At 38.3% G+C, this 15145-nt stretch overlaps 1 protein-coding gene and 1 long non-coding RNA gene across 3 annotated transcripts in view; one reads left to right on the top strand and one right to left on the bottom strand.

The window, feature by feature from the left end:
• slx4 (SLX4 structure-specific endonuclease subunit homolog (S. cerevisiae)) overlaps positions 1-8771 on the bottom strand; it is a 28825-nt gene extending 20054 nt beyond the window's left edge. For both annotated transcript variants that reach the window (XM_084711407.1, XM_084711399.1), the window contains exons 1-8: positions 8264-8771; positions 6260-6467; positions 5906-6148; positions 3901-4115; positions 2701-2996; positions 2165-2420; positions 1349-1542; positions 115-261 (exon numbers count right to left, since the gene is read on the bottom strand). In XM_084711407.1, coding sequence (XP_084567533.1) covers positions 115-261; positions 1349-1542; positions 2165-2420; positions 2701-2996; positions 3901-4115; positions 5906-6148; positions 6260-6467; positions 8264-8693 — 1989 coding nt within the window. In that variant the 5' untranslated portion in view covers positions 8694-8771. The remainder of the gene's footprint in view (positions 1-114; positions 262-1348; positions 1543-2164; positions 2421-2700; positions 2997-3900; positions 4116-5905; positions 6149-6259; positions 6468-8263) is intronic.
• Positions 272-1590, top strand: LOC146330964 (uncharacterized). The gene is made up of 3 exons (XR_014769011.1): positions 272-728; positions 849-915; positions 1451-1590. It is a non-coding gene; the product is annotated as an uncharacterized LOC146330964 (long non-coding RNA).
• Positions 8772-15145: the final 6374 nt, after the last annotated feature.

Genomic DNA, 15145 nt, shown 5'->3' with positions numbered 1-15145 from the left:
CATTTATATCACTTTAGCAAGTCCTCTTTCAATTATACAACAGTTATCATTTAAAAGTGAAAACAGAACATAGATTACACATAATTATTCTTATATTGGCAGGGCTGATTTTACCATTTCTGCCAGCAAGGGGCAGCGAGCATACACCATGAGGGAATGAGCAAAGTAGACCTCTCCACTGTCCACCTGGAGCTGCACATCACTGAGCTGAGGGTTGTTCACCATGCTGCTGAGGTCTGATGCCAGTCTGGACAGCGCCACCTACAGGAGAAACACCAGCAGGAAACACTCAAAACACAGCAGAAGAAATGCATGAAGCAGGGGCACTGAAGACAGCGTGGGACGACAGGGGTTGCAGTGGAGCCAACGCATGTCACATAAAACTATTCAATATAATGAATAATTTCTTATTTTCTGTGGTATTTCTCTCATATAGAAATATGCACTGATGATTGGTGCATAATATCCAGTATATATGTATGTTGTCCAATGTCAAGTCTCTATTTAGTCATATGAAAACTTTGATCAATATAGTGCTATCCATGATTTGATCGCTTTCTCTTTGATCTCTCTAATTTCCCAATAGAGCCTAAGTCAGCTGTTTTCAAATTTTTTCTGCCCACATAAACAGCAAAAATCTCAAGGCATACTTGTCTTCATATCTAGGCAATCAAAGGCAGAGTTCCCAGAGCGTGGGGACTGAGGTGCTGCACCAGTTAAGAACACAGGTGAGTAACAAGTAATTGACTTTATCGAGTGTTATGTGTATAATCACCTGTGTAGGTCAAGTCTCAGGGCTTATTATCATAGTAATAATTTGCAGATAACGTGTCGGTTCTCATTCTCAGCTCTGTGGATGTGGATAAGGGCGGCTTTGCAAAACTGGACCCAGTGCAGTAATCTAACACGTTTTTGGTACGAGATACATAAATGCCTATTGGGGTGTGTCTAGTAACTAGCATGCACTGGGGTCTGTTATAACTATGTTACGGCACTGACATGAAGGCACATAGTGGGCACAACAGACAAGACACTGATGATCCTGAATGGATTATCTCAGTCCTGAGAAAAAGTCATACAAAACGCACTGTGTATTATGTATTAAACAATATGATATCATAATTAGTTTCAATATTTGGGCTTATTATTTTATAATATACAGTATATGTAGTATTCAATAAGGCATATGTGAAGAAAACCTGTCATTTCTGATGTTTTGCTTCATTAAAAATGTTTTAACTAAAATACAGTATATCACAAGTTGAAACCAATTTATATGTTAAAGAGGAGGAGTAACTGCAGAAATCCATGTTATTATCAGAATTAGTGTGATGTCGACTTGTCTTACTGATTGGTGGGGGCCTCTCTGTATATCTGCTCCTGGCTGATCAGTTGTCCTTTTTGCTTGGCTGTGTGTGTCATCTGAGCATGTGTGTGTTGTTTCTGGTAGGAAGCCGCTCACACAGAGGTCTGCCTGCTCCTCTGACTCCTCCAGGACAAAGCCGCTCAGATGAACGTTTGTGATCACACCGGCACCTTTCTCTGTGGGAACAAAGACAATCAGGACGCAAACTGATGACCAATTAAGTCACTACTTAACACTGTGGGTGGGCAAGCTGCTCCCTTGGGTTACAATAATGCAGCATCATGTATGAATTCAAGGTTAAAATATAATACATTTTTAGAAGTAATGTATTATCATATAATAAGGCTTGTTTTCTCTCTTCTATTTTTTTTTGTTTTACCAAAAATGTCACTGTCCTCCACACTTCTAAAAGATTTTTGTGTTTTAGTGTTGTGCATTAGATCCTCAAAATAAACACCAATAAATGTATTAAATCCTGAAATTGATAAGGAATTTGACAAGGAGCTAGTGAAGTTGCTGAAGAACACGAGTATTGTGTGTGTCTGTTCAGACAGTTAGTGCAGGTGTGAACACTCTTGACGCATGATCTGATCTCATCGCTCAGACCTCATTCAGAGGTGGTGACCACATGAACAAAATATGTCCTGGACCAGAATGAAAGACCACCTACTCAACTAATGTTCTAACTAATGTTCGTCATTTGCTTAATTAGAATGCAAATTACATGTTTGGGCTCTCTTAGATGCAACAGATGTTTGACCCTTGCACTATTTTGTAGTGTAGTATAGTGTGTGTCACCTTTGTCAGGGCCTGTGGCTGTGTAACCACATTGGGTGAGGGTCATGCCATCTTCAGCAAGCTCCATCAGGTCTCGCAGTGTTTGGCTGCCCACTGGGAGCTGCCCAGTCCCTGGGGTGGAGGGAGCTGGGGAGGCAGTGGCCTGGGGGGAGGATGGTGGGACAGAGGGCCTGGTTCCTGTGAGAGGAGTTCCTTCACTCACAGGTTGAACAGAAGACTCAGGCTTGTTGCCGGTGCTGGAGGAGGCTGCATCAGCCTACAAGTGGAGGAGAGCAGTATCATTTTAATTTGATTTCAAGCCTCTGGTCAAATATTCAACACAAAGTTTAGATTCTAGCCATGTTTCGGCTAAATTCTGAACCCTGCAAAAAAGGATTAAATTAATATTCATATATACAAACACATACACACAGTCTGTATGATTCTCTACATCAAGTGGTGTTTCATTAATTAAAAAAACAAACAAACAGAAGCTCAGCACTTCAGAGGACAAATAATACAACTAAGTATGCTGACACATTTTTGGGGTCTCTCACTGTTGCTGATTCCCAAGGTGTGATGAACTCCCTGAGCTCTGGGGTGTAGAAGTCAGACACGCAGGTGGAGTCTCCATCCAGCAGTGCGCTCTTCTGCCAGAGGGGGGCAGCACCACTCCAGCCGGGCAGACTGCTGGGGCAGAGGGTTGGGGTCGGGGGAGACGGGGCCCGAGTGCGTAGGAGGAGAGCAGACACACGTTCCTGCAGCCTTGTCAGAGCTGCCTCGGAGTCCTGAACGAGCAGGAGCGGAGGAGGACGAGGGTGGGTGCCCTTTTTCCTTTTCACATGCCCCCTACCTGCACAAAGAAGAGGGGCGTGGAGAGAAGGTGGGATGTATCTGAAGGTCAGGAAGCAAAATATGTCTACTAAATATATACATGAAATAATTTAAGACCAGAATAAATAACAGTTTGATGTTTCAGTGTAGTAATCAACAACTTTTTCAAGCACTTTAAAGGAACCTAAACCAAAAATCTGCAGACTATTGAAGCTTTCATCATCACATCTAAACTGTTACTATAAATGTAACTGCAAATTCCTTCATACTCACGTCAATCAGTGTATTTCTGCCAGCCATAATAAAGGGACAGTTCACCCCCAAATCAATAATACATATTTTTTCCTGGTCTGTGGTGCCTATGAACTACTTTCTTTCTAGTTTCAAGCTTTCGAAAAGTATTAGCAAATCATTGCATTCTGTTTTCATTTATGTTTTACAGTGTTTCAACTGTTTTATTAGAAGTGGTTTTGTACATATATTACACAGCAACAGTGTTCATTTTTGCCATATTTTAGCTCTTCATGATAACAACCTGCTCTTCTTGCCTGAAGCAAGTTGGGCAGGACGCAATCAGCCCATTTTCTGTGGAAAAAGTCAAATGATGCAACAAAACCCACACAGAGCCAAAAGAAGAAAAGCTGGGTTCAAAAAAGAAAGGTTAGGTTTTAAGTTTTGTCGAGCAAGTCGAGGCAAGAAAGCCTGACGAACATGCTTTGTAGTATATCATGTAGTTAAGTTTGGCTCATCTTCAACCTTTATGTGGATGCAAAGAACCAAAACTAAAGCTTCTGCTCTTGTATAATTAAATTAACAATGTCAAAATGCTTCATAAAACCAATAACTTACATGAGTTTGTGCTGGAATGTGAGATATAACACTCCCTGTGTTGTGAGACAGATGATATTGTAATATTACTGTACCTGCATCTGGTCTCCATTTCAATGCTGCAGTCATGGAGACGGTCCCTGGTTCTAACTCTCTCTCTGACTTCCTCTCCTGTTCCAGCAGGGAGGAGGACAGAGTCAGGGCCACCATGGTGTCTTCGTCCAGGGGTTCATTGTTCTTCCTGGACTTCTTATTTGCAGGGAGGCCTGGCTTGGGCGGACCTTTTCTTTTGGTGCCTCCAGTTTCTGTGCTGAAGAGAAAAAATGTAGAGAGGTTTGACTCAGCTTTGTAAGTACTCATATACTGATGACAGGTGATAGAGAAGCTGTTCCTGTTGTGGAGAAAATGACTGCCAAGTAGGGCTGTGCAGTATACACGGTATGACGGTAGAAACGATATAAATTTGGCCACGGTAGAGATTTGTGCTCTGCCGTCATACCGTCGATGACGTCATTGCACCTGCCTCAGTGTGAAAATGGCTGCAAGCACAGTAACGGCGGAGAAGGAGGGGCTGGTAAAAAAACGGTGCTACATCCGTGATTTGGATGTGGTTCGGGTTTAAAAAGTCGGATGTTGAGCAGAAAAATGTCATCTGCAAGATGTGTGTCCGAGTCCTGACCCAGACGCCGTCCTATACGGACCCGGACCTATAACCAATAAATTATTAAGAGATTTTAAATTTTAACGGGACGCTTCTATTTTAACTGGCACAACTTTTCTAGTCTTTCCGCCGCTGGTTTATCTGATCAGGAAACACACAGACCAACTGCAGACAAGCTGCGTGTGGAGGAGACTGTTGTTAATGACGGAGTTTATTACAACAGAAACTAACGTGATGGTTAATGACATCATCACCAACCAGATGCACTTATAAAATTAAACAACTGTATAAGGAGGCCTATACGTAAAACAGGAGAGTCTGTGTTTCTCTGTGAGAAACTTTCAGACCTTCTCACAGCAGAGTGAACAGGTGAGGGAGGAGAGGAGGACAGACTGATCACTAATCAATCACTGATAACGTCGTCCTCTCGGACTGATTAAAAAATAAAAATGACAAAATTGGTGACAAACCAAACCTGGGTGTCCACACAAATAAAGTCTTTGTGTAAAACACTGCAGAGTTTAACATCGTGCTGTTTACAGACAGTCTGCTGTCTGTAGTTTGACAGAGACACAGAGAGGGTCATGTTTAGAAGGGAACCCTAGACCCGCATAAGATCGCGCGAGTTTGATTATTTTAGTTGAAATAACGGAAACAAATCTCGCGAGAGTTATGCAAATAAAGCGTTACCTTTTAGACACGACCGAAAAAGGTGCGCAGCTCCAAAAATGGAAAATCAAGTCATGGTGTCGATGTTTTTAATGTGGCGGGCCGACAAAAATAAAACACTATTCACTGATCCACAGAGAGTCACTGAAACACTGATCACTGACCTGCTGTGATGGAAAAATACTCACATTCTTTACTTTGGTATTTTTTTTTTTTACAGATTTTTACAGGATTACAGAACCTTTTCACTGTTTTTGCCATTTGCCTTATAGAAAACCTCTCTTACTTGAAGTACTGTTTACAATATCCACTTTATTTTTGTAAGAATTTTTGTACTTCTGAGGCACTATCCTTACTTCTGTTGTTCTTCTGCACAATAAATGCTCAAAAAAATTACATTATATCTTTGCTTTTTTTGTTGTTATTGTTTTTTAAATCAATTTAGTTTTGCTAAGGTACTACAAAACCCATTCAGAAACACTTCCATTATAAGTTTTACACCGCAACATTTATACCGCGATAAATACTGTTACCGTGAAGGGATTCAATTTATACCGTGATATGAATTTTGGGTCATACCGCCCAGCCCTACTGCCAAGCAATGAGACATGACCAGTGGAGAAAGAGAAAGTTAAGAGAAATCTGTTGATGTTGACAATCATCATTAACAGTTTTAATTTTAAAAATCAGGAGGCGCATCAATTTTTTTGTGACTGATGGTGATCTCAGAGGTGTGTTTTGGTACTTTTTTGGTACCAATGCTGACTCACAGTGTATTAGCAGCATAGACATTCTGGGTCTCCTCAGCTTGTCTCTGCAGAGCCTGAAGCAGCACAGCCGGGGAGATGCCCATGTCTGAGGAGCAGCGCTTCAGGTGGGCTGAGCGACTCTTCTGGGACTTGAACTTCTTACCACAGATGGGACAGTCAGGGTCACCAGGAGCAGCAGCAGGAGGAGGAGGAGGAGGAGGAGGAGGAGGGGCTGGGCCACTCTTTTCACTCTCATCTAAACACCTGTGAAGAAGGATTATTCACAGTACATCCACCAGTCCAGTGCCTGTCTCAAGTTTGATTTACTGTTGCAAATCACTCAAATGCCTATAACGTAAATGTCAATATTTGGACCTGTTGAGGTGCTGTGTTCGGCCCTTGGGGGTCATGTGTGTCAGGTCTCTCTGGCAGATCTGACAGAAGAAGAGACCTCCATCCTCCAGGTCCACTGTCTGGGCTTCTGCTGCCTCCCTGTCCAGCTCCTCCTGCAGCCGCAAGGCCAGAGCCTCATCACTGTCCCGAGGCTCTGGGTGGAGACCTGAGCTGAAGGATTCTGCAGTATCTGTATACAGGACAGGGTTGGGGTGTGGGGGCACATACAGATACAAGTAAAGGGTGTAAGAAGATTTATATGCTGTTATCTAAAGCCTCTCGCTCGCACACTGATGGCAGCACCTTCACACCTTTCTGACATTTCACTGGGGTTTACAGTATATGACAGTATTTATGGAAAAAAAAAAAAAAAGTAAATACTGAGCTGCTGGTGATAGAAGTCATTGTAGATACAAATGTCTAATGTGTATTTAGCCTACTTAGACAACGTGTTTTTTAGGGTTAAAACACTTATGGCCCATAGAATAAAGAGTGACACACCAGTAGGCTAAAAATATATTATATGGAGGTGATGGTGGCAGACTGGCAATTGAATAAAATCATGTGGCTAATAAACAGTTTTTATAGTAGGAAGAAGTCATCTCAAGATAAAGTTATATAGAAATATTGTCATGATTGCATGAAATAGAAAAAGTCCAAGGGGACGTCTTTAAATGTCTTGTTTTGTCAATCCAAAACCAAACCAAAACATGAAAAACATTCATTCAAACTTTATTTTGACATAATTTATTAATTTTATGCTTTCTTATTTAATTATTTTAATTTTCACTTCGAGAATAAGGTCAAACTATTGAGGACTGGCAGGAAATAGCAGGGTCCCAGTTTCAGGGCTAATAATCGAGGGTGCACAATAAATATTGGCATCAATATTAACGTATCACAGCTATTTACGTCTACATCAGCGATAATTAGCCAATGAATATTGGCTTTATTGTCTGATTTGACACATTATGTCAAAGCATTAAATCTGAATTCTCAAGCAAAATATGTTTGTGTTTTTTGATGAACTTCATGAGAAAAACTAAATGAACGTATGAGGAGTCAGAACTGTTCTTTGTTTTTGTTGTCAAAATGAGCCAGTACGCAGCCTTATATCCTCAGGCGGGGGTCTCCTAGCTGTTCCAAAGTCGAGGCTTAAATCTAAAGGTGACAGGGCTTTCTCCATCAGGGCCCCTCGACTTTGGAACGACCTGCCTGAGGAGATAAGGCTTGCAGAGTCAGTGACATCTTTTAAATCACTTCTTAAAACCCATTTATATGGACTTTTATGTGATGTCATCGTCTCTCTTTTTAAAAAAAAAATATTTAATTTTAATCTTTTATCTGTACTTAGTGTCATTGTTTTTCTGTTTTAGTGCTTTTGCTTGTGTCTTGTTTTACTTCAGTCTTAGTTTACTCCTGTTTGGCCCTCTGTTGTTATTTTGCTTCCTTGGTATGCTGCTCTTGTGCTCTTTTACTTTGTCTGTCAAAGCACTTTGTAATCTCTGTTTTTAAAGGTGCTATATAAATAAAGTTATTATTATTATTATTATTATTATTATTATTATTATTATTATTATTATTATTATTATTTAAAAGTGATGTCAGTTAGAATTGGTTTGGCCAAAGCTGGAATATTAAATCATCCATCTCTGCTCTCTACATCTTAGTCTGCAGAAACTTTAAGTTTGTAAACTTCTTTTTAAAAAACAAAAATGTGAAATTATCTATTACATCATCAGTATCAGCCATGAGAAGCAAGTAATCATATCAATATTTTAGGCTGTATCAGAGGCATTTTCAGTGCTGGTATTGGAACAACTCTTGATACATGGTCATAAATATTGAGTTTCCATACCAGCCAGCTCTGCTGTATGACATCATGAAGAAAAAGGAACAATAATCCCCACAGAGAGAAAACCACAGCTGTATTCCACCTGTTCAACAATGCAAACTATCTGTGCTAAGAACATCCTGTCATCTCACCTCGTCTTTGCACCAGCGGGGGAGAAGGAACACAACCGTTCACGTGGTTTGTTGTCTGGCTCTTGTCCCTGTGCACAATCCTCTGAGGACTGGCTCTTTTGAACTGTTGCATTCTTTGGAGGACTTTGTCTTTAGCTCTTGGTGTTGCTGGTGCAGGCAGAGCTGTGGGCCCAGCATCACCTGAGTCATATCCAGACCCTCCACGGATGGCATGCTCTTCTGCACCTGTACAAACCGTCTGGGAACCAGCAAACTTAGACCCAGAGTCACCATCTCTTTTGTTATTTCTCCTCCTCTTGTCTCCATCATTTGCCTGACTGGAGGGCTGGTGCTCCACTTTCCTCGCCGGTCTAGGCTCACCTGGTTTCTTGTGGACTCGTTTCAGCAGCTTTGCACAGAGATCCACGAAATCCTGGTCTGAGTCATCCATGATGGTGTCCTTTGTCTCACATTAAACGGCCATGTCTGCATGTCTCAAGCTGTAACCATCAAACAGCAAAGAGGTTCAACATCAACATAAACTTTGTCAATTAAAAAAAAAATCAATTATTGGATGCGTCACAATTCTCTCTTGAAACATTATAAATGCAGAAAAGTCAATAATCGGAAATTTAAACCCAAATTAATCGGTTAATCATTTTGAGTCATTTTTTAAGGGAAAAAAAGTCCAAATTCTTTTATTTCTGCTTCTTATATATGAATATTTTCTGGTTTCTTCAATTTTTTGTGGCAGTAAACTGAATTTCTTTGGGTTGTGGACAAACAAAGACATTTGAGGATGTCATCTTCGCCTTTGGGAAACACTGATCAAAATTTTTCACCATTGTTTGTCCTTTGTGGACCAAACAACAACATTGATTCAAACTGGACAGATTAATTGATGATGAAAATAATCATAAATTGCAACCCTAAATGTAACAAACGTTAACATGTGTGTCATGTTTAAAGTTGACTTCTTGAGCTTTGGTGAGGATGGTTGAGCATGAGCAATTGCAAAAGGATACACTCCGACCAACACTGTCTGGTTTAAAAGCTGGCATATAGAAGCATTTTGGCTTCTATGAAGTTGAGGAAAAAGGGGCCTGGGCAAAATCTACACTGTATGAAAGGTGCCTAAATGAAATAATTATCAATCATTACAAATATGCCATGTTTTTAGTGGAAGCAAGTAGTCACACAGTCTTGCAGAGTTCAACATTAATCCCTTTTTTCACACGTGAATACTTGCTTAAAGTGAATTTCTACTTGCCCCTGTACAAATTATTTTATTTATTAGTGGTTATTAAATAGCACAAGAGACTAAAGTTAATTGCCATATTTAATCTAGGGCTGCAATGTCTATAAAACATCAGAAAATTGAGAAAAATGTCACTTTTTAAAAGTCCAAGGTGATGTCTTTAAATGTCTCGTTTCATCAGTCCAAAACCAAGACATTTAGTTTAATATGATAATAAATGAAGAAAACTGGAAAATCTCCATATTTGGGAGGCTGAAAACTGACATTTTATATGAAAATTTACTTGAACGATGATTTGACTATCAAAATAGTTTCATGATTTGATTACTTTTTTCCACTTGCCTGGCTGGGGAAGTGGGCAATCCTTATTGCTGTCCCCTGTCACGTACAGAAATAAAACAAATTGATGCCACAAGATGCATTGATCACAGTCCTCTGAATTGAATCAAATTGTGAGGTGTCTGCAGATTCCCACAAATGCCATTTTTCTCAGACTCCCAGTATAAACATGTAAGTACTCAAACAACAATGGTTAAGTCAAGCAAGGGGTTAATAACAAGACTACAAGACTTATTACAGATAAAAAATTAAACAAATTATAAACATGACAGGGCACAGATAAAGAACAAGAACTGCAATGGATAATATTAATTGCAAGTAACTGGAAATTATTTTCTTGAATAACCGATTAGTTGTTTGGTCTATAAAATGTCAGAAAACAGGGAAAAAGCCAAAGATAATGTCCTCAAGTATCTTGTTTTGTTCACCAGACAAAAATATTGTTTACTGTCATAGAGGATTACAGAAACTAGACAATATTCACATTTAAGGAACTAGAATCTGAGAATGACTTTTTATCTTTTACAAAAAAAAAACCCCAATCAAACCGATTAAGCCGGTATCTAAACCAGTTAATTAATTTAATTTTCAAACTGCAGTGAATAAATCTTGTGCAAATAGCAGAAACTGTGAGATTATAGACATACAGATGTGCAAACAATATTTCATCCACAGGATGAGTATTTCGCAGCAGTTTTGTAGTTAATGTCGAGACCAACAAAGGTCACCTACTCAAGCAGCAATTTCATAATGCTAGCAAATACTAGCTACACTATTTGTTAATGCAAACACACATCTACAAAATGATGTTATATCTGGGACAATTTCTTAACAAATAGATGTTAATGTTTGAAAGCGTAGGTTAAGTTTGTAGTGAAAACATCTGTTAGCCAGCTAGCTATTGATGCTAACACTTTACCCTCACCCAGGTTTGATGAATTTCTCCCTTATTTTTCCGCCTCATCGCTGCTCACTCAGGAATCTGTCGCAGTACTTATTCCCATGTCTTGTAAACTATATGTAGCGTTATGTATACACTATATGTCTACTAAACAGGCGAGAAGCCAATGGGGTTTATGTTCAAAAGAACTCAGCCGCTCTATGTTGAGCTTCCGGTCACGTGACGGCATCTTAACCAACAATTTCGCGCCATCCAGGCCACGTGACACCAACAGATTTGCAAGTAAACATCAAAACCAGAGAACGTCTTTTTTGACTCATGTAAATGAACTAATACCTTTGGGATGCTCCGAAGTGTAGGCTTTTGTATTTCATACTTGTGCTGTTTTTTTCTTTCATAAATGTGCGCTTTATCTATTCAGTTATTTTTTTAAATATTGTCCTGTAACTTTCCTTTTTGTTTGACATTTTCGTCACTTGCTTAGTTGTTCTGTTGTGAACTGTAATATCTTTAATATGACATGTCCCTTTTTTTTATTTGTGCTATAACAATGATTAATGAAGAAAAAAAATAGCATTTATAATTGCCAAAATATTCACACTTGATATGTTTCCACTTAAGTAATTACATTTATATTTTTAGTAGCTGTGATTAAATAACAAGCAGTAACATTTATTGCAAAATACCCTAAAATTACAAAACTATGATGGAGTATTATTAGAGCCACACTACCTAAAAGGGTTTTTAGTTTCCTTAGGGCAACATTAAAGATTTATTTTTTTTGCATTTCAAGAATAAGATTGAAATGTCATGAATAAAGTCTAATCTAGTCAGTACAATTTTAACTTATATCTCAAAATGCCAATTAAAAAATATTTCTCCCCTTCCCCCACCCTCAACATTAAAAAAAAAAAAAAAGTCTTCTTTCTTCTCTCATTTATTCCCCTCGTACCAGGACCTAATACTCTTCCATAGAAAACAGGGGAATCTATAGGAAGAGGTGAAAAGCAAATAGAGAAATGCTAATGACTGAGGTAAAGTGTGTACACATATGTATTCATCCCAAATGATCCATATCATATTTTAAATCTGACAGATCTACACTCTGTTAAAAATGATTGTCGTCTGTAGCATGTGCTTAATTTATATGACCAAAATCTTTCTTTTTAAATAACGTTACTTAGAGCCCTTACCCTATTTCAAACATCTCCTATTTTCTGTGTTATTGACACCGTCTGTGACTAAACTGACTTTGCTAATGAAAAAAATCACCAGCCAGAAGCGTTTTGTTGAAAAACAGGATACAGACACCCACATACATAAGCCGTTCTTCCATCCTTAACTACTGTGGTCCAAATGTATTTACAGGCCTGGAATGCAGACAGGACTTCACACTGATTCACATATTTCATAAAAACAGAACTATTTAGGGACATATCACTTAAAAGCTCTCTGCAGCAAAGTGTGAGACTTAAATTAGAAGTAGGGAAAGAAGCATATGACTTGAATTCACTTAAGACTTCCTTCAGACTTTGAAAATGTATAAATATTCTGAATGTATTATGAATTAATTCAATTAACAATTCAGGGATCATTACTTCAGATTTCCCATTGGCACTGGAGCATTTGTACATTTGTTCTAACTTCACTTACAAACTTCAGACTCAAGCACACCTGACTTGGCTTGAACTCTTATCAAACTGAGATGAGGGAAAAGCTGTGTTCACCCTGTAACAAATCCTGCTATTAACTGATAAAAACCCTTCTTTAGTTACCTTTTTGGTGTTTGAAATGTAATGTGACTAGAGCTGCAGCAATTAGTCAACAGATTAGCTGATTGAAAGAAAATTAATCACAAACTATTTTGATAATCAATGAATCATTATAGGCATTATAAAAGGAAAAATATCTAATTTAAGAAGCTGGAACTGGCAAATGTTTATGCATCTGCTGCTTTCATATATATATATATATATATATATATATATATATATATATATATATTTTTTTTTTTATTTTATTTTTTTTTTTTTAAGTCTTTGGGTTTGGACAAAGGGTTAGACATTTTTTGAAAATGGTGAAAATATTCAGCACACTAATGGATAATGAAAATAACTATGTATTGGGTACCTAAAATGAGAGCAACTACAAGGAACTTAGAACATATTTTTTTAGCCCTTGTGGACAGAAGTGAAGTTTGCACCATAATAACCACTAAATATTACATCGAAAATAAAATTATCTAAATAAAAATCTCCTCCTGCTTATTTTTAATTGCTTCAGGTACTACTCACTGTAACTTTGGCTGGGAAAATATAAACAAGGCTAACTGTATCTGATTTCAAAAAGAATCAGACGTGGTCGTAAAGGGATAGTTCACTGAAAAATGAAAATTCAGTAATTACCTACTCACCCTCATGCCAGTTGAGGGTTGGGTTTTATTTGTTTCACAGGAAAACAGTGCTGCAGAATCTCCTAAACAATGTAAATTTTCAAACATAAAAAACAACTGGAAAGAAATCAAAATCCCTCTGTACTGCTCATCTGGAATAATCAAAGTCTCCTAATGTCCTGACATGTTGTTTGCACACCATCACACCACACACACACAGTTCAGACAGTGTTCATGTGCACATGAATGTGGCTCCAAGCCGGGGATCTACAGTGAAGAGTCAGGCTAAAAACATGGTGTTAATAACATTTTTTTAAGTCAACTTGGCATGTTGGGGCTTTAGGTGACTTTGATTACACCATACAGGCAGTATGAAGGAATTTTATGTTTTTATTCTGTTATTTTTATACATTTGAAAACTGGTCACAATTCACTTCTATTGTTTGGCAGATTCTACAACAGTTTTCCTGTGAAACTCCAGCAGCATTTTGTGGACTAACAAAATAAACCCGACCCTCAATGGGCATGAGGGTGAGTATGTTCTCATCAACTTGTGTAGCTCACACAGATGCAACGATAACAGAGAATGTTTCATAACCAGTTATAAACTCCTTGTAGTAGCTTTAACTTCAAAATCACCCACTTTTTCGATCTTCACAACTTCAGGTGGAGAAAGAAGTTTCATAATGATAATAAATAAATGTTATTTTTGAGCTTAACAGTGCAGACACAGGGTTTCACCCACAGCTCTACAGCTGAGGGGAATTTTTGCCAACCGATTTTTCTTGTGTTGTTCCACCTGATGTTGCTGGCGACCAGATACCAAAACACTGCTGAACTGAAACAAATGGACACAAAGCAACAGGAGTGATGTCTCATTATTTAGTCAACAGAGGACTGGAGTTCTTCTGTTGCACACAGTTTATTTAACAATATGGTATATAAGTAAGAAATGAGTCTTTTACCAGTTTATACAGTGATTTCATTCTCTCTTCCTTATATTTATAGTATTTTGCTTAATAACTTGATTTACAATAGGAGAAAAAGTAAATCCCCCCAATTCAAGTTTTTGTGAGAGAGGAATGAGGGTTGATAACATCTAGGTTTTCCTCAGGATGAATCTCAAATGTGCCCGTTGTCTCTAGATTGCACACAGCTTAGTGTAAAATTTAGAGGATGGGGGGTCATCCAAGATGTGGCCTACAAAACAACCGGTGATCATTCCACCTCAGCTTAGGGGGCTGGTCTCTTTCTCACACTCTCTTTACACTTTACAACATCTGTATGACAAAAAAGTATGACAAATTCTTTTTAATGTCAAAGCAACAATTTTCTACACCCGCAAGACAAGATTTTTTTTTCCAAATTCCAGGCCACTGAGATGTAGGTTGTAGTCCTTGTTGTCTGTATGTGTGTGAAACCAGTCGGAGAGCTGTAGTTATTTTAGTGACTGTGAGGATTTGTGTGTCAGTGTCTTCATGTGCGCCTGTATACATGCCTGTGTATACACAACCTGCCGCAGTCTATTTCCTATTTTAATACAACTGAGTGCTCTTCATACACACAAAGAGGAGGGGAACGGTCCCTGAACGCATCGTCTTGGAGTAATGGTACAACACTAGATTACAATTGCCAGGAATGACAGCTTGAGAAGAGAACGAAAACCTGGCCCAATTCCCAGACAAATTATTTTACAGTTTCAACAGAAAATGCTTTAAGGTTCTTTTCCAAAGGTACAAAATAAAAAGATATGAATAATATAATGCAATTTTACATTTTCTTTAAAAAAAAAAAGAAAAAGAAAAAGAAACAAACAAAGAAAAAAGAAACAAGTAAGGCATGAAACCATACCAAAAACAAACCAAAAATAAATTGAGTATTGAACACATTTGGTCTCAACCAAAAAATATATTCTTTGTGATTTCAATTTCATTTAAGAAGCAACTTGCAAATCCCTCAACATCTTAAGGAAGAAACACCCATCACTTGGGTTTAGGAAACAATTACATTTCC

This window comes from Lutjanus erythropterus, chromosome 3, assembly GCF_056507025.1.
Source record: "Lutjanus erythropterus isolate fLutEry1 chromosome 3, fLutEry1.hap2, whole genome shotgun sequence".
In the NCBI taxonomy this organism is placed as follows: Eukaryota; Metazoa; Chordata; class Actinopteri; order Lutjaniformes; family Lutjanidae; genus Lutjanus; species Lutjanus erythropterus.
The sequence above is the reverse complement of the archived record's forward strand: the minus strand, read 5'-3'. Positions and strand labels throughout refer to the sequence as shown.